The sequence below is a fragment of the Dermacentor albipictus genome, chromosome 1, assembly GCF_038994185.2.
Source record: "Dermacentor albipictus isolate Rhodes 1998 colony chromosome 1, USDA_Dalb.pri_finalv2, whole genome shotgun sequence".
NCBI classification, from domain to species: Eukaryota; Metazoa; Arthropoda; class Arachnida; order Ixodida; family Ixodidae; genus Dermacentor; species Dermacentor albipictus.
In genome coordinates this window covers 153,378,153-153,396,564 of record NC_091821.1, presented here as the reverse complement: position 1 = coordinate 153,396,564, position 18,412 = coordinate 153,378,153, and the positions used below count along the sequence as shown (strand labels likewise).

Sequence of the window (18,412 nt, the reverse complement as noted above, 5' to 3'; positions counted from 1 at the left end):
AAATAATAAAATCACCACAATTTATATTGCTTTTATTTCAAAATTTGGTGCAGTTAAAAAGAAAGCCCTGGTAGAAATGGAATGATAATGACACCTTCCTGATGTCCTTAGAAGAAGTATCCCACTTCACCCATCACTGTTTTTATTTAGTGAACTTGTATTCTTTTTAAGTGATATTTATTTGTTTTAACAGCACAGGTTACAGCCCATATAGACGACTTCCCTCTTCCGGCCTCCCACGAGGCTAGCTGGCACTTGCAATGCAGTGGTAATTTCAAAGACCTTGTCATGGGAGGTCCATTGTTTCTGAAGGTACATAATGTTCACACAGCCATCTATACCCACCTTTTGTAACATTTTAGCTTCTAAGATGTCATATTAGTTGTCATCACAGCCTCCAGAATACCATAATACCAAAAGGCTGAACTGGATTCGTTACAGTCCTGGCACCATGCTGATTGGTTACAGTATCTACATCTACTCTGTCACAATAAAATAGGAATAAAAAAGGGTGATTTTATCCATTCTGTCACGAAACAAACCAGACGCTCTCACCACTCCAAAAAACTGCGAGAATTTCATTGTCAAACCGATATCTTTGAAAATTCATTCTTTCGACGAACTGTGTGAGAATGGAACATGCTTCCAGCCGACGTTGTAAAACACTCATCTTCGGCTGTTTTCACTTCAGCCCTGAAGGCTCACCTGGTGATAGTTTAATTAGTCAGAAGACACTAGTTCTTTTCTTTTTTTTTTCTAGATGTAAAGATGTTACTTAAACCCTGTATTTGTACATGGAACCACTCCTGGTATATGATATTGTTTTATGCTCAAGCAACATTATGCAAAATATTTTTATGTAAGAAGACGCAGATAAAAAGCTATATACAAGTATATTTACAGGGAAATAGGCCGCACTTGGCCAAGAGGCAACCGCCCGCGCTAGCCTCCAATCGTCGTCGTCGTCTTCTTACTGCTCTCCTCTTTGTCATTGGAAATACTATTCCGTAGCACTACCCCCGGCGGCAAAAGCGCCGTCTCGGAGTGACTAAAGGCCGGACTCGGAGGCAGTGTAGTAGGCCTATAGCCTACTGACGTGCACGACATCACTAGATGCCAGAGTAGATGACGAAGTCACAGTAATATACGCATGTTTGCAGACGACTGCGTCATCTACCGCTCTATCTATAACTCATCTGACCATACCACACTCCAAAATGATCTTCCTGAAGGCTCACCTGGTGATAGTTTAATTAGTCAGAAGACACTAGTTCTTTTCTTTTTTTTTTCTAGATGTAAAGATGTTACTTAAACCCTGTATTTGTACATGGAACCACTCCTGGTATATGATATTGTTTTATGCTCAAGCAACATTATGCAAAATATTTTTATGTAAGAAGACGCAGATAAAAAGCTATATACAAGTATATTTACAGGGAAATAGGCCGCACTTGGCCAAGAGGCAACCGCCCGCGCTAGCCTCCAATCGTCGTCGTCGTCTTCTTACTGCTCTCCTCTTTGTCATTGGAAATACTATTCCGTAGCACTACCCCCGGCGGCAAAAGCGCCGTCTCGGAGTGACTAAAGGCCGGACTCGGAGGCAGTGTAGTAGGCCTATAGCCTACTGACGTGCACGACATCACTAGATGCCAGAGTAGATGACGAAGTCACAGTAATATACGCATGTTTGCAGACGACTGCGTCATCTACCGCTCTATCCATAACTCATCTGACCATACCACACTCCAAAATGATCTTAACAGTGTTTTAGAATGGTGCAGCAATTCGCTTATGACCCTTAACGCCAAGAAATGTAAATTCGTGTCCTTCTCCCGCCGTCGCAACCCTTCCTTCTTCCCATATGAAATAAATACCACACCATTAGAATCAGTACAATCCTATAAATATCTAGGTGTAACCCTGTCTCACGATTTGTCTTGGCGCGCACATGTCACTAGCATTATCTCTGCAGCTAACAAAACCTTAGGTTTTCTAAAACGGAACCTACGGCAGGTCCCATCAGATTTAAAATTACTAGCATATAAGTCACTTGTCATGCCGAAACTGGAATACGCGTCAACTATCTGGAACCCGCATCAAGCATATCTCACCGACGCATTAGAATCAGTTCAAAATCGTGCTGTTAGATTCATTCATACCTCATATTCATACGACGTCAGCGTTTCATCACTGAAATCAGAATCGGGCTTGTCAATGCTTTCATGTCGACGTCGCATTTCCAGTCTTTCCCTGTACCACAAGTTCTTCTTTTCTTCCCTTAATCAAGAGCCTTACATAACAGCAGCAGCACGCATATCTCACCGCACCAGCCATCCACTTCAAGTGGCACGCCCACGTGCACGGACAACCACCTTCGCAGCCTCCTTTTTCTTCCGTACCGCCACAGACTGGAATGGCCTTCCCGCCAACATCGCTAATACGACTTGTCCATCTTCGTTCACACAACTTGTAACCGACCATTTCGTTAAATAATTATTTATGACGATGTTTTGCTATCTTATAAAAACCCACCCCTTATGTAATGCCCCTACGGGGGACCTTTAAGGTAATAAACTGAACTGAACTGAACTGAACTGAAGTTGAGCTCACAGGAGCAATTTCGTACGTCACAGGCGTCACCTGGCGCAGCACGCGGTAGGGCCCTGTGTATCGCGAAAGGAGCTTTTCTGAAAGTCCGACGTGCCGAGAGGGCGACCACAAGAGCACGAGCGCACCAGGCGAAAACTGTACGTCACGGTGGCAGGCGTTGTACTGACGCTACTGAGTGGTTTGCGAGTCCATCAGTCGAGCACAGCCAAGCTGGTGTGCATGGTCAGCGAGGGCGATGGCGTCGCACGCATACTCGCTTGTTGAGATCGCAGCAGGAGGAAGTGCCATGTCAAGGGGCAAGGTCGGTTCGCGACCGTAGAGTACATTGAATGGAGAAAATCCGGCGGTGTCGTGCCGGGAAGAATTATAAGCAAATGTAGCGTAAGGAAGGGCAATGTCCCAGTCATGGTGTTCCTTGGCAACGTACTTGGACAGCATATCGGTAAGCGTACGGTTTAACCGCTCTGTCAGGCCATTGGTTTGAGGATGGTATGAAGTAGTCAGCTTGTCTTGAGTGGAGCAGGAATGCACAATGTTGGCGATAACTTTCGAGAGGAAGTTACGACCACGGTCAGTAAGCAGCTATCGCGGGGCGCCATGAAGTAAGATAATGTCATGCAAGAGAAAGTCCGCGACGTCAGTAGCGCAACTGGTAGGGAGAGCTCACGTGATAGCGTATCAGGTGGCGTAATCAGTTGTGATGGCTACCCATTTGCTCCCAGAGGATGACGTGGGAAAGGGACCGAAGAGGTCTAATCCAACACGAAAGAACGGTTCCATAAGGACGGTGATCAGCTGGAGATGACAGGCAGGTAGTACCTGAGGCGTTTTCCGACGCTGGCAGGTATCACAGGCAGCAACATAGCGTCGGACGGAGCGAGCGAGACCAGGCCAATAAAAGCGGCGGCGGACGCGGTCGTACGTGCGTGTTACCCCAAGATGTCCTGAAGTGGGTGCGTCATGCATCTCAAAGAGCACAGTCTGTTGTAGATGTTTTGGCGCGACAAGAAGAAGATCAGATCCGTCAGGGAGGAAGTTCCTTCAGTACAGAATGCCGCCCTGGAGGACATATCGGCGAACGGATGCGTCGGTAGGTGTAGAGCGCAGACGCTCGATGTGTGCTCGCAGCGATAGGTCGCGGTACTGCTCATCGGCGATGTTAGTGAAGGCAGACACAGAGAAAATGCCGTTGGCGGTACTATTGTCGGCATCGTCAGGCTCGTCTACCGGGTAACGAGACAGGCAGTCAGCATCCTTGTGTAGTCGGCCAGATTTGTAGGTGACAGTATACGAATATTCTTGGAGGCATAAGGCCCAGCGACTTCCTGTAGGATCTTTCAGTGAGCATAACAAGCAGAGCGCGTGATGGTCTGTGACAATGGAAAAGGATCGGCCATATAAGTATGGGCGGAACTTCGCAACCGCCCAAACTAGGGCCAGACACTCGCGCTCAGTCATGGAATAGTTGCGCTCCGTGGGTGAGAGGAGCCTGCTGGCATAAGCGATAACACGGTCGTTGCTGTGCTGGCGTTGTGCCAGTACTGCGCCAATTCCGTGACTGCTGGCATCAGCACGGACTTTGGTAGGCGCAGAAGGATCGAAATGGGCCAGAACGGGAGACGTTGTGAGAAGGTTGATTAGATGCGAGAATGCAGAGGCCTCGTTATCGCCCCACTAGAAAGGGGCTTCTTTCTTCAAAAGCTTGATTAGTGGTCTTGCTATGGCCGCAAAATTTTTCACGAAACGGCAAAAGTACGAACAAAGGCCGATGAAGCTGCATCCTTGACACACTTCGGAACAGGGAAGTGCGTAACAGCATGGATTTTGCCTGGCTCCGGTTGCACTTCGTCCGCATGAATGAGATGCCCAAGGACGGTAATCTGGTGATGGCCGAATTGGCACTTAGATGCGTTCAGTTGCAGACTGGCTCGACAAAAAATGTCCAGGACTGCTGAGAGGCGCTCGAGGTGCGTAGCGAACATTGGGGAGAATACTATAACGTCGTCCAAGTAGCACAGGCACATGGACCATTTGAAACCGTGAAGAAGGGAGTCCATCGTGCGTTCAAAAGTAGCAGGGGCGTTACGTAGACCGAATGGCATCACTTTGAATTGATAAAGACCGTCAGGTGTTACAAAAGCAGTCTTCTCACTGTCGAGATCATCCACGGCAATCTGCCAGTAGCCGGAGCGAAGGTCAATAGAGGAGAAGTAGCAAGCGCCGTGGAGGCAGTCAAGGGCATTATCAATCCGAGGTAGGGGATACACATCCTTTTTGGTAACCCTGTCAAGGTGCCGATAATCCACACAAAAGCGCCATGAGCCATCCTTCTTTTTTACCAGTACAACAGGTGACGCCCATGGACTACATGATGGTTCTATGATGTTCTTGGCAAGCATTTTGCGAACTTCTGCGTGAATAACTTGACGCTCAGCCGGTGACACTCAATACGGGCGGTGGTGAATAGGAGGGACATCGCCGGTATTAGTGTGATGTTTAACAGCTGTAGTTTGGGCCAAAGGACAATCGTTAAAGTAAAAAATATTGTGGTAGGAAAACAGAACGCGGTAGAGCTCACGAGCGTGCTCGGACGGCATGTCAGGCGCAATCATTTTCTGTAAGTCGGCGATGGTACAAGTTGCCGACTGCTATGGTAGAGGAGGATCGGCTGAATTGTCGTCTACTGCAATAGATGCTATTGAGTGATCCTCGAATGAGCAAAGCTGGGCCAGAGACATCCCGCGTGGCAGCACTTGTGTCGTCAAGCCAAAATTGACCACTGGCAGGCAGACGCAATTCGCCGTAATAGATAAAACGGTATGAGGTACCGGGATCCCGTGTGTAAGTAGGACATCTTGAATAGGAGCCGCGATGTAGTGACCGTCGGGCACTGGTGAGGATGACACTAAGTCAACATAAGTCAGTGCTGGAGGTGGCAAGCGAACGAAGTCGACGGAACTGAGGCGACAGGGGTATGGTTCAGCGGGATCCAGAACAGGCAGGTCAAGGTGGAGAGTACTGGCGGAACAATCAATGAGAGCAGAATGTGCGGAGAGGAAGTCTAAGCCGAGGATGATGTCGTGGGAACAGTGGGTGATGACTGTGAATAGCACGATTGTGGAGCAATCGGCGAAGGAGACAGGGGCAGCACACATACCAATTACGGGGGCTGTTCTGCCATCGGTGACACGGACAACAGACGTCGTAGCAGGTGTGATTATTTTCTTTAGCCGGTTACGAAGGTCAGCGCTCATTACCGACAAATGTGCCCCAGTGTCTATAAGAGCAGATACAGAAACACCATCGACTTGCACATCAAGAAGGTTCAGATGAGTGGGTAATGTCAGTGGAGGATTTGGCGGCGTAGGGAGCAATGCAGCGTCGCCTCGAGGCGCTGCATCGTCTAGTTTTCCTGCTGGGAGCGGCGTCTGAAGAGAGTTGGCGAATAGGAGTGACAGGGCTGGAGGGAGCGAGATTGTCGTCGTTAGGGCGAAGGCGAACGAGAATAGGGGTGGTTCGGCGCAGGAGAATCTGTGGCGGCATTATCGGAGCGGGCGGCATAGGGACGAGAAGGGCCACCTGGGGAGCGAGAGTAGGCAGTATAAGTAGACCGGTTCGAGGAACTCCAGCGACTGCAACAGTGCCGAGAAATGTGCCCGATTAGATGGCAGTGAAAACAAATGGGCTTGTCGTCGGCAGTACGCCATTCAGACGGGTTGCGGAAACGTGATGGGTAAGAAGATGTGGGACGGGGCGGAATCGAAGAAGCCAGGTGGGTATCAGGGTGATGGGCTGAGCAGATGGTGTGAAGACCCATGTTTTCGAACTCCTGGCGGACAACTGCCTGGATCAGGGAAACCGTGACTGTAGGTGCGTTGGTGCGGCTGGAGTCTAAGACAGCCGGATAGGCAGCCTCAATCTCATGCCGGACGATCCTGGTAATATCGCCAGTGTTGTTGGGAGGAGGAGCGTCGGCACAGGAAGATGTCGCTGGGGTGTTGGGCAAACTGCTGGTCGATATGTCGGCTTTTAGCGAGCTCCTGGCGGCGGCACTCTTTTACAACTGCATCCACCGTCGCGACGTTGTTGAATTCGAGCAAGTTCATCGGCAATGCCTTTGAGGATGTGGGATACCTTGTCTGACTCAGTCATGTGTGTGTCAACTTTGCGGCACAGAGCCAAGATGTCCTGAATGTACGTGACATAGGGCTCTGTTGACATCTGCACACGGCCGGGTAGCACCTTCTGTGCGGCAAGTTGGTGACCGTAGGGGTTGCCGAACAAGTCTCAGAGCTTTTGCTTGAACGAATCCCAACTGGTGAGCTCATCTTCGTGCGTCCAATACCAAACTCGAGGATTGCCACCGAGGTAAAAGACTACGTTGGCGAGCATGATAGTAGGGTCCCACCGGTTATTGCGGCTGACGTGTTCGTACAGGCTGATCCAGTCCTCGACGTCTTCACCATCTTTGCCCGAGAATATGCCAGGATCACCAGGAGCAAGGAGAGGGATGTAGGTCGTAGAAGTGGCAGCAGGTGTCGGAGGCGGCTGAGTCGAGTTGTCATTGCCGGGAGCTGTGGAGGAAGGCTTTACGTACCGTCCACTGTGAAGCTCCGTGGCGAGGTACAGGGAACGTCCACCTCCACCAGATATGTTACGTAAGAAGACGCAGATGAAAAGCTATATACAAGTATATTTACAGGGAAATGCGCCGCACTTGGCCAAGAGGCAACCTCCCGCGCTAGCCGCCAATCATCGTCGTCTTCTTACTGCTCGCCTCTTCGTCATTGGAAATACTATTCCGTAGCAATATGCATTGTCTGTATTATGTATTGGTGCATCTTGTACCCCACTCCTGCTAGCCTTTCCATGCTAGCAGTATTGCTGAAATAAAAATAAATAAGTAAATATGCAACAGTTTTGGTTATCTTGATTTTCTTTTTATTGATACATTGGTCAATGCTTGGGAACTTTAAAAATTATACCAGCTTTCTTGGAACTTTTCATGCGCTTTGTACGCCAAATAACATAGTCCTGGCATTCTATAGCTACTGCAACCTTTGTTTAATTAAGCACTCATTATCATCAGCAGCAGCCTATTTATGTCCACTGCAGGACGAAGGCCTCTCCCTGCGATCTCCAATTACCCCTGTTCTGCATCAACTGATTCCAACTAGCACCCGCAAGTTTCCTAATTTCGTCGCACCACCTAGTCTTCTGCCGTCCTCTACTGCGCTTCCCTTCCCTTGGTACCCTTTTGTCACACTAATGGTCCAACGGTTATCTAGTCTGCGCATTACATGACCTGCCCAGTGCCATTTTTTTCTCTTAATGTCTATTAAAATATTGTCTATACCCGTTTGCTCTCTCATCCAAACCGCTCGCTTTCTGTCTCGTAAAGTTATGCCTAGCATTCTTCGTTCCATCGCTCTTTGCGCGGTCCTTAACTTGTTCTCGAGCTTCTTTGTCAGTCTCCAAGTCTCTGCCCCATAATTCAGCACAGGTAAAATGCACTGATTGTATACTTTCCTTTTCACTGATAACGGTAAGCTCCCAGTCAGGAACTCATGATGTCTGCTGTATGTGATCCAACCCATTTTTATTCTTCTGTGAATTTCCTTCTCAAAGTAGGAGTTCCCTGTGATTAGTTGACCTAAGTAAACATACTCCTTCACAAACTCTAGAGGCTGACTTGCGATTTTGAACTCATGTTCCGTTGCCCGGTTATTTATCATTATTTTTGTCTTGTGCATAATAATCTTCAGCCCCACTCTTACACTCTCCCTGTTAAGGTTCTCAATCATTTGTTGTAACTCGTCCGCAGTGTTGCTGAATAGAACAATGTCATTGGCAAATCGAAGGTTGCTGAAGTATTCGCCGTCGATCCTTACTCCTAAACCTTCCCAGTTTAATAGCTTCAAAACTTCTTCCAAGCACGCACTGAATAGCATTGGAGAGATTGTGTCTCCTTGTCTGACCCCTTTCTTTATAGGTATCTTCCTACTTTTCTTGTGTAGAATTAAGGTGGCTGTGGAATCTCTGTAGATATTTTCCAGGGTATTTACGTAAGCGGTTTGTGCTCCTTGATTACGCAATGCCTCTATGACTGCTAGTATCTCTACTGAATCAAATGATTTTTCATAATCTATGAAAGCCATATAGAGAGGCTTATTGTACTCTGCTGATTTCTCAATATCCTGATTAATGATATGGATGGGATCCATTGGAGAGTATCCTTTCCTGAAGCCAGCCTGTTCCCTTGGTTGACTAAAGTCGTGTGTTGCCCTTATTCTATTGGAGAGTATTTTGGTAGATATTTTATATAATACTGGGAGTAATCTAATGGGCCTATAATTTTTCAGTTATTTAACATCTCCCTCATTGTGGATTAATATGATGTTATAATCTTTCCTCCAGCTCACAGCCTTTCCAGGCTAGCAGTATTGCTTAAATAAAAATAAATAAATAAATATGCAACAGCTTTAGTTATCTCGAATTTTTTAATATACTGTGGCCAATGCTTGGGACTTTTAAAAAATATACCAGCATTCTTGGAACTTATCATGCGCTTCATACACCAAATAACATAGTCCTGGTATTCTATAGCTACTGCAACCTTTGTGCCATTAAGCACTACCAATAATAATAATTCCTCAGTAATTTACCACAGGAGTTGCCACACTGAAGCTAAAAAACGCATGAAAGCAACATCCCAAGTAACATGAGTAGCTGTGTGGGCGCTGCCAGCTAGATTTGTTTTCCACTAGAGTGGAAAAAGTGCACAATACTTGTTTTTGATGTTAAATGGTGCTTAAGATTTTAGTTTATTGCTGATTCTGCTACAGGCATTTGTAGTAAGAAGCAAAGGTGTAAGATGCCTGTCTCCACAATTTTCCTTCCTTCAGCATTGATTTAGTGCACTTAAGTTATTTCTAATTTTGTAAAAAACGTAACTGTGCAGCACTAAATTTACACAGTCTTAGGCTCAGGAGCAAAGCATGAAAGAGAAAATTCCCTAATGAAAATTTGCACCATATACTCTTATCTTTTGGAAGTAGGGTGGCTGCACAAATTTACCTTGTTTCAGTGCCTCAAGTACTGCTGAGCTTCAGCAAAAGAGTGATTACTTCTCTTTTCTGTACAGCCCATGCAGTTGAAAAAATTGGCCACAATGCCAAGAGAATCTGCCTTGCCTTTGTGGAGCCACCAGCTCCAACCCCTTTGGAAGTGGCTGGCCTGATTGCCCGTATGAAAGGGGCCTGCTTAGAAGTTCTGACAATCTTTGCTGAGCTGCCACGATGTCAAGGTAATTCTCTTCATTCATTCTGGATCATATGACATCCTACATCACTTAATAGTTATTCACATATGCAGGAAGCTACTACACTTTTCTGTTTTTAGCCAAGTGTGCCTTTGCTAATTGGATGTCTACTGTCTCCAATATTTCCCTAGATTATGGTGCCACCAGAAAGGTTGCTCTCGGAATTATTGGAATGGTTTTATATAACAATTATATCTCAACCTTTTCACAAGTGGCACAGGAATCTACTTATGTGGTTGTGTTTTTTTTTTCTATCTTTTTTTTAATCTCAGAAGACATGGTCATGAATGTTCTTGGTAAAAATTTGAGGTTTTTTTCAAATGAAACTTTAAAAAGTTCTCTGGTGGGAAGCGCTCCTCCCACTGCCCAATAGCTGCCTTAAAAAACATTTATTTTCATATCATTCCAAAAATAGTACAGAACATTTAGGATCCCTTTCTATGACTCAGAAAGCAAGAACAAAACTCTTAAACAGGTCACTTCCTCCGATACTGCCTGAAGCAGGCATTTGCACCAAGTGGCACAGCACAGCTGTGGCAAATGTACCGCGTTCACTTCTCTACTACCTTCGTGCTGCAGTGCTGGCACATATTTGCTAGAAAATGGTATCGCAGCAAATTCCAAATAAATGGCATTTTTGTTGCTAGGAAAATTTTGTTTACAAAATGATCAAGCAGACAGCACCGCTGAGATAGACTCAAAGTGCAGGAAACACTGTAGTTTTATTCTTACAGCAACAGAGGGCACTACGGCTTTTTTTTTTTTTCTACGTTTCTGTAATATGGCGACACATTCCTGCGGTGAGATTAATGCTTTCACTGACCTTGTTTACATACACTTAGAAGTATACTTCCCACTGCCTGTGAAAGGGTTAAAGTGGAACTTATATGTTTAAACCTCTGCACAAACCATCTTGAAAAGTATACTTCCCACTGCCTGTGAAAGGGCTAAAGTGGAACTTATATTTTTAAACCTCTGCACAAACCACCTTGAAAAGTATACTTCCCACTGCCTGTGAAAGGGCTAAAGTGGAACTTATATTTTTAAACCTCTGCACAAATTATCTTGAATAATTGAGGTATATGTGTGTGTGGTACAACAGGGGACCCCAAGCCCTCGCATCATAGCTGTAGCCAACATTGATGAAAGACTGAAAACTGAAGCTATAGATACTGCTAATAGAGGCAGTCGGGGTTTTCGTCCAGCTGCAGTCAATAAACTCACGCTTGTCAGGCTGAAGACTCTTATGACCTTGCTAAGACTATGAAAACAAACCTCAGCCCATATATGTAATATAATTGTTTTTTTGCCTCCCCCCCCCCCTCATACTATCAGCCACAGTGCAACGTTGCATAAGGGGTAGGAGGAGAAAAATAAAAAGCCTCCAAATTATTTTTATGAGTATATAGTCATCACTAGCCAATAACCAAGTCAACTGAAAGTGCAATTGGTCCATACTACAAAGACAACAAATTGTCATCTTGTGACCTGGTTTAAATCCAAACAAAAACACATAAGGTGAAAAACAGCAGAGTCAGTGTAATACCTGAGCAAGACTCTGTTTGCTTGAGAGGTCTCATCAAGGAAATATATTTACACATTTTAGAAGCTTTCAGAAACAGGCTAATAATATAAAATTTTCTTGTTGTAGTCGTACTTTAGACTCTCACCTAAAGTTTATTATGTTATGCACGTTTTGTAGTTTGGAAAGCTTCATGCAATTTACACATTCTTTCTAATTGTCAAAATTTGCTGGAGTATTAATTACTAATTGTAATTATGCATTTGTTAATGTATATATAAATTACTATATTGTTATGAAAGAAATATTCTGCATAGCATGTGATGTGTTCTGATTGCATACACTGGATATATGTTGAGATTTGTGCTAGGCACTGTCTTTTGCCAAACCTTGGGCCTCTCAGTGCTTATCTGATAAGTGTGCATGATGGCCTGTAGGAGCATCTGTTGTTTATGGTTAAAGGAGTATTGATGTGAAAATTGTGTGTCTGTGTGTGTTTTTCCTAGTTAGTGTGGACTCCATAATTATGGTCCAAAGCCTCATTTCCTTTAGAGCACCACAAATAATTAACTACAGAATTTTTTATACAACCCATTGAAAACTCATATCAACCGCATCGTAGCCTCCAACATGGAAAAAAAGACTCATCATGTCACCAAAAACAGACTAGCAGTCACATGGTATTGCAAACAATTCAAGGGCATACCAGTGAGTCTGGTGCAGTAGTTGAAGGCCATATGATGATCGCGTCGCCGTAAGCTGCCACATCGCCCCTTTCAATTGTTCACTTCTCTTTCAAGCTCTGGAGGACACACTCTTCCCCTTTTCCTGTATAGTGCTGAATGAGCTCGGCTTTCAGCAGCAGGGTCATAGTGTGTGTGTATGCAAGGCTGTACCCAGGAATTAATTTCGAAAAGACTTTTGCGGTTACAGCGGCAGCCATTCTGAAATATTCAATTATTTTAGAGCGCAGCTCTTAGGCGCCCGTTCCTTCGGCGAGTGTCGACTGCGTAACCGAGCGAAAAGTACGGCGAACGATGAAAGAGCAAACAAAGAGCAGGAGATGAAAGATCCAAGCCGTGAATGGTGAAGACCAGTGAGAGCGGCCTCTTCAGTGACATGCGTGCAGGAAACTGCGGTCATGCGGGCCCACCCTTGGCTTGATATGTACTCGTACTCAGTCTCAGCCGAACCACTCATTTCGTACTATCATCTGCTCGCATCAGCTCTTGTTCGTGCTTGTTTTGATTGTTATGGTGTGCAATTGTTTTGTAATCTGATTGTATGCGTGACCCAAATTGTGTAGCACTTTCTGGAAGCCACACAGCACCAGTGATTACACTAGAACCTTAAACGAGTCATGTATAAAAGCTGGCATGCTTGGCCCATAGATCAGATTTTCGACGATTGCCAACTCTGCTACATGTCTCTCAAATTCCTGCCTCAGTATATTGCGAACTGAAAACATGTATAGAGCTGCGCTCAAATTTCACATTAGGGAATATCGTAATCATCGGTAAATTTCTTGTGTATGAATCAAGCACATTGCTCACAAGAGTTCTGTGGGTAGTGGTGGCCATTTTGAAATATTCAGTTATTTTAGAGCGCAGTGAAGGATGAAAGAGCGAATGTGGAGCACAGCTGTGGATGAAAGACATGAGGAAAGTGCAGCAAAACCATGAGGCGGAAAGCAGAGAAAGAGGGTATGGCGAAAGCGTGAGAAGAAAAATATAGTGCAGCGATGATGGCGCCAGTGTAGTGCGCGTCGTTTCGGAGGTTTGTCTGTGGTGGCTGCTGTGAATCGCGCCCATGTATCACCCATGCGCCGCCTCTCGGTATCTCCAGATTAGCGAGGCAGTCGCCCCACACTTTACTGCGTTTGCAATGTACCGCATGAGACTGATTGTTCACGCCAGCCACTATATAGCGAAATGAAAACATGTCTAGAGCTGTGCTCAAATTTCGCATTAGGAAGTAGGGTAATCGTCGGTGAATTTTTAATGTGAAAGTATTATTATATGCCTCCTTACGCGAAAATGCGGCGTTGTACAGTGCAGACCACTTATAGCGTGTGGGGTTCTCACCCGTGCTCTTGGGACAAAGCAACAATAACACAGTAGTGCAAACAATCACAAGGGCATTTATTGCATCTTTCATAGACTAATGCCTGCTAGCCGAGTTGCTATCCACAAAACATGCCGATGAGTCGCGACAGATCGCAGAAGTCCGACTCACCGTGACTAGATAACGAGTGAATATGTTCGCCCCATGCTGGACATTAACGCCTGGTCATTCATGCGAACGGTGGCGCGTTCGAACGAGGCCTCGCGAGGTGGTCTAGCAGAAGCATGGATCGGCGCATGCGCGGAACATCTGCGCCGCTTTCCGACCCCGAGCCAAAGAGGAAAAGCCTTCTCCTTTCTGCACCTAAGTAACCCCGCTGTTGGGTGGCGTTAGCAGAGCCACACTTGCGCCATCTCTCACAATACACTTCAACCAGACCGACGCGGCGAAGCCGGATTACAGGAGACGGGAGCTATGCGGGAAAACAACATATCAGGGGACGCGTGAGAGTCACGCATCCCCACATCCCCCCCAACCTTAAGTCGCTACATATTCCGGCGAAACATGTCACACGGTCTAACATCAACGCGTGCTTCGCGAACAAGGTAGTACATGCAACACTGGCCGTGCTGAGGAAATGCCCACACGCTGTTCATAACATGTGAGCTGACATTGTCCTTGGGTACACCTCTAGCGTCCGCTGGTCACAGCAGCAGCTCTACTGACCCGATGGCACGATTCTAGGCCAGGACTTCGGAAACGGCGACGCAGTAGTCGGTGCAAGCAAGCGTCGCTCGCGCCGAATTGCCCTGCTGGCGAGAGCCGCAGTAGCTGTTGGTGACTGCCGGCTCTTTTCTCTGCTGCCAAGGGTTGTGAGCCGGATGCAGGTGGCCGCCAAAGTCGCTGTGCCGAACTGGCCACAGCATCACCATTGCCTGGGGTGGCTCGATCGTCGTCTGGGGCAGCAGCGCAGACAATGTGCAGGTGACAGCAAACCAGGGGTGACTCCACTCACGCTGCACACACTGTCAGGATTGGGGGCTCAATCCCTTCGTCCGTGGTCCTTTGCCAAGATTGGAGTACGGCATGAATTCGAAGGTAGCTGGCCCATGCCGTCGTCCAACTTATTTACGCTGAGATCGTTGATGAAGTGAAGAACTGCTTCTCATCGAGAACGAGGAAAAAGGGGTTTATTTACAGAAATTAACTCAGTCTAACATGACTGCTTGAGAAAAAGAGTATTAGTCCAACAGGACTGCATGAGAGAAGTGACTCAGTCTAACATGACTGCTCAAGAGAAGTGCGTCCAACATGCGCACAACCACAGTTTTTATACACTCGATCCGCCGGTCCTACGACGCGGCGGCTGTTCGTTTACACATCACCAACTCGCAGCTGCTCTGAAGACCAGTTTACAGACACAAAGGCACACACATTCCGCACACAGAGGCAACCGCACGGGGTGCCGTTCCGGGAAACTGTCGTTGTCGATCGCGCGTCGCTCATTGTTCCGAGCCACTCCGAACCGTGAGAAGCACAAAAATAAGTAGTTCCCGCGGCAGCTTGACCAGGCGGGTCAAATCAGCTCCGCGTGGAATCATTGTCCACACACCGAACTCGTCCCGTCACAATGTCGAAGGGGCTGGAGGGAGGCGGCGGATTCCAGCGCAAAGGTCGCTTCTTTGAACGCCTCGCAGCTGCAGCGACGGAGAGGGGGAGGTGCGCGTCTTGCACCCCTTGTCGTAATCGGGTGGCAAGGTGGCAATCTTGTTGCGCAACTCGCCGTTCTTGACAGCGCCTCCCTGGCCCGAAAAGTCTCGACTGTCTAGCGCTGACAACCGCTAGGCAGGAAGAGAACGGCTGCTGGTCAGGGGGGGGATTGATGTCTTGGCTCGCAGCGACCACCTGTGCATTGATGTCACCGCCCCAAAACATCCAACAAGGACAGGCAACTGCAAAATGAACCCCACAACACGGCTCTGCGCCGAGATGACGTGCATTGGCTCTCACTTTAAACTCGCTAGGCTTCAAAAAAAAACAACAACATAAGTGCAGAAGCAAACAAAAAATGCTGCATTTCGCTATGCCAATTTCTGAAGCAAATTCCTGCTGACAAATTCAGCAATCATGGAGGGAATCCTGCTAAATGAGAGGGGATCTTCTTCGCTTAATAAAATTAACACTAGTAACCCTAAAATTTAGGCGGGACCCCCAAACGCAGAATTCAAATTAGCCTGCTCAAACCATCCGCATTGCTATGCAACTTTCCCTTCTTATATCTAACGGAGAAGTTGTACTCTTGGAGAGTGAGGCTCCATCGGAGCAAGCGGCCGTTTTTGTGTGACATTTGATTGAGCCACGTCAGAGGACAGTGGTCGGTCTCGAAGATGAACTTCGCTCCGTACAAGTAACACGACAACTTCTGGGCGGCCCAAACCAAACAAGCGCATTCCTTCTCTGAAGCGCTGTAGGCTTCCTCTCTTACATTTAGTTTACGGCTGGCGTAGAGGATAGGATGCTCCTCGGTATCGTCGCCGACTTGACTAAGTACCACGCCCATACCTCTGTCGCTTGCGTCGCATTGAACTATGAATTCCTTTGTGTAGTCTGGCGCGCGAAGCACAGGGCGAGAAACCAATAGCGTCTTCAAACTTTGGAAAGCGTTCTCTTTGTCCTTATCCCAGTGTACGTTACTCGGTGCTCCCTTTCGGAGGGCGTCTGTTAATGGACTTGCCAATTGCGAGTAATTCGGAATGTACCGTTGATAGTACCCCACGAGTCCCAAAAATGAACGAACGTCCGTTTTCGTGCGCGGCTGAGAAAAATCTCCAATCGTAGCTATTTTCAGCTCAGCCGGCCGTCTCATGCCCTGACCAACAACATGGCCCAGATAAGTAACCTGCGAACAACCAAACCTACACTTTTCCGCTTTCATCGTTAAGCCGGCTTCCCTCAACCGTGAGAACACCTGTTTGAGGTGCGATACGTGTTGTTCCCAGCTGTCCGAAAAAATGGCTACATCATCAAGATACGGTAAGGCGAACTCCTGCAAGTCTTTTAGGACAATATCCATTAACTTAGAGAAGCTAAACGGCGCGTTCTTCAGCCCGAAGCTGAGTGCGAGAGGGCGAAAAGTGCCTACAGGCGAGATGAATGCAGCATAGCGGCTGGCACTTTCTGAAAGGGGAACTTGCCAGTACCCCCGCACGAGATCTATAGTTGAAATGTATTTAGCAGCGCTAACTCTTTCAATTCGTTCCTCAATGTTGGGTATCGGGTACAGCTGATCCCTAGTGATCGCATTTAACTTCCTGTAGTCAACACACGGACGAGGGTCCTTGTTAGGGGTTTCTACGAGTATTAGCGGTGACGTGTAGTCACTCTCAGCCGGCTCAATAACTCCCAACTCTAGCATGCGCTGTATCTCTGCCTCCATAATCTCTCTCTGTCTTGGAGACACCCTGTAAGGTTTTGATCTTACTGGTTCGGTAGAGGTCAGCTCAATTTCATGCGTTATCAGTTTGGTTCTACCCGGCCGATTGCTGAATCTGTCGAGAAATTCCCCTAACACCCCTTTTAGCTCATCTAGCTGCTCGGGTCTTAGAGCATGCGAGCTTACCGAGTGTTCTACTACTTCTTCTAGGCCGATTTCAGAGTTGGATGTCGTTCTATACTCCTTAAACTGGGTACCAATGCCATCCGGCTCTTTGACAGTATAGTTAACGACTCCGCTCCGCTCTACATACGGCTTCATCAAATTACAGTGATATATCCTCACTTCCTTCCTGCGACCGGGCATTCTCAAAGCATAGTTAGTTTCTGAAAGTTTGTGCAACACTTTAACGGGCCCGTCCCAGTGAACTTCAAGCTTGTTCTTTCTTGAAGGTTTGAGGATCATTACCTGGTCTCCGGCGTTAAACGTACGAAGCCTCGCATTCCTGTCGTAATAGAATTTGGCGTTCTTTTGAGCTAGTGCCATGTTCTTTCCGACTAGTTCTTGGGTTGCGCTTAGCCGTTCCAGTAAATTTAGCACGTATTCAACCACGGTTGGACTCTCCCCTCTTTCCTCCCACATCTCTCTTAACATTCTCAGTGGAGAACGGAGTGTCCTCCCATACACTAGTTCTGCTGGTGAGAACCCTGTCGCTTCATGTGGAACCGTTCGCAAAGCAAACAAAGTTGCCGGCAGACAGTTCTCCCAGTCCTCCTTGTGCTCGTAACAGAGCGCACGCAAAACTCGCTTAAGCACCGAATGCCACCTCTCTACACTGTTTGACTGAGGGTGATAGACAGAACTGTGTATTAACTTTACCCCGCACTTTTGCAAGAATGTGGAAGTCAGTGCGCTCGTGAATACTGACCCTTGATCTGCCTGAATTTCGGCTGGAAACCCAACTCGTGCAAACACTGTCAAAAGCGCGTCTACTACTTCAGTGGAGCTGAGCTCTTTCAAAGGGATTGCTTCTGGAAACTTGGTAGCCGGACACAGCATGGTAAACAAGTACCTGTAGCCTGATTTTGTTTTTGGAAGAGGCCCTACCGTGTCTATTACAAGCCGTCTGAAAGGCTCTGTTATTAAGGGCACTACCTTCAGTGGAGCTTTCCAAGTCTCTCCTGGTTTACCAGAACGCTGGCAGGCGTCGCATGATCTTACAAAGTTTTCTACATCTTTGAAACAGCCAGGCCAGTAGTATTCCATAAGCAATCTTTCCTTTGATTTGTTTATGCCTAGGTGGCCGGACCACCCATTTCCATGACAAAGACTCAAAAGGTCCTCCCTATACTTAGTAGGTATGACTAACTGATCTAAAATCTCACCCTTTCGATCTCTGTAATGCCGATACAACAATCCTCCTCTCTCATGTATCGTTACGTTGCGCCTAGCAATGCCTTCT

At 46.9% G+C, this 18,412-nt stretch overlaps 1 protein-coding gene across 3 annotated transcripts in view; it reads left to right on the top strand.

Moving 5' to 3' along the window:
• LOC139050837 (cyclin-D1-binding protein 1 homolog) overlaps positions 1 to 18,412 on the top strand; it is an 84,450-nt gene that overhangs the window by 2,203 nt on the left and 63,835 nt on the right. For all 3 annotated transcript variants that reach the window (XM_070527631.1, XM_070527635.1, XM_070527628.1), the window contains exon 3: positions 9,755 to 9,916. In XM_070527631.1, coding sequence (XP_070383732.1) covers positions 9,755 to 9,916 — 162 coding nt within the window. The remainder of the gene's footprint in view (positions 1 to 9,754; positions 9,917 to 18,412) is intronic.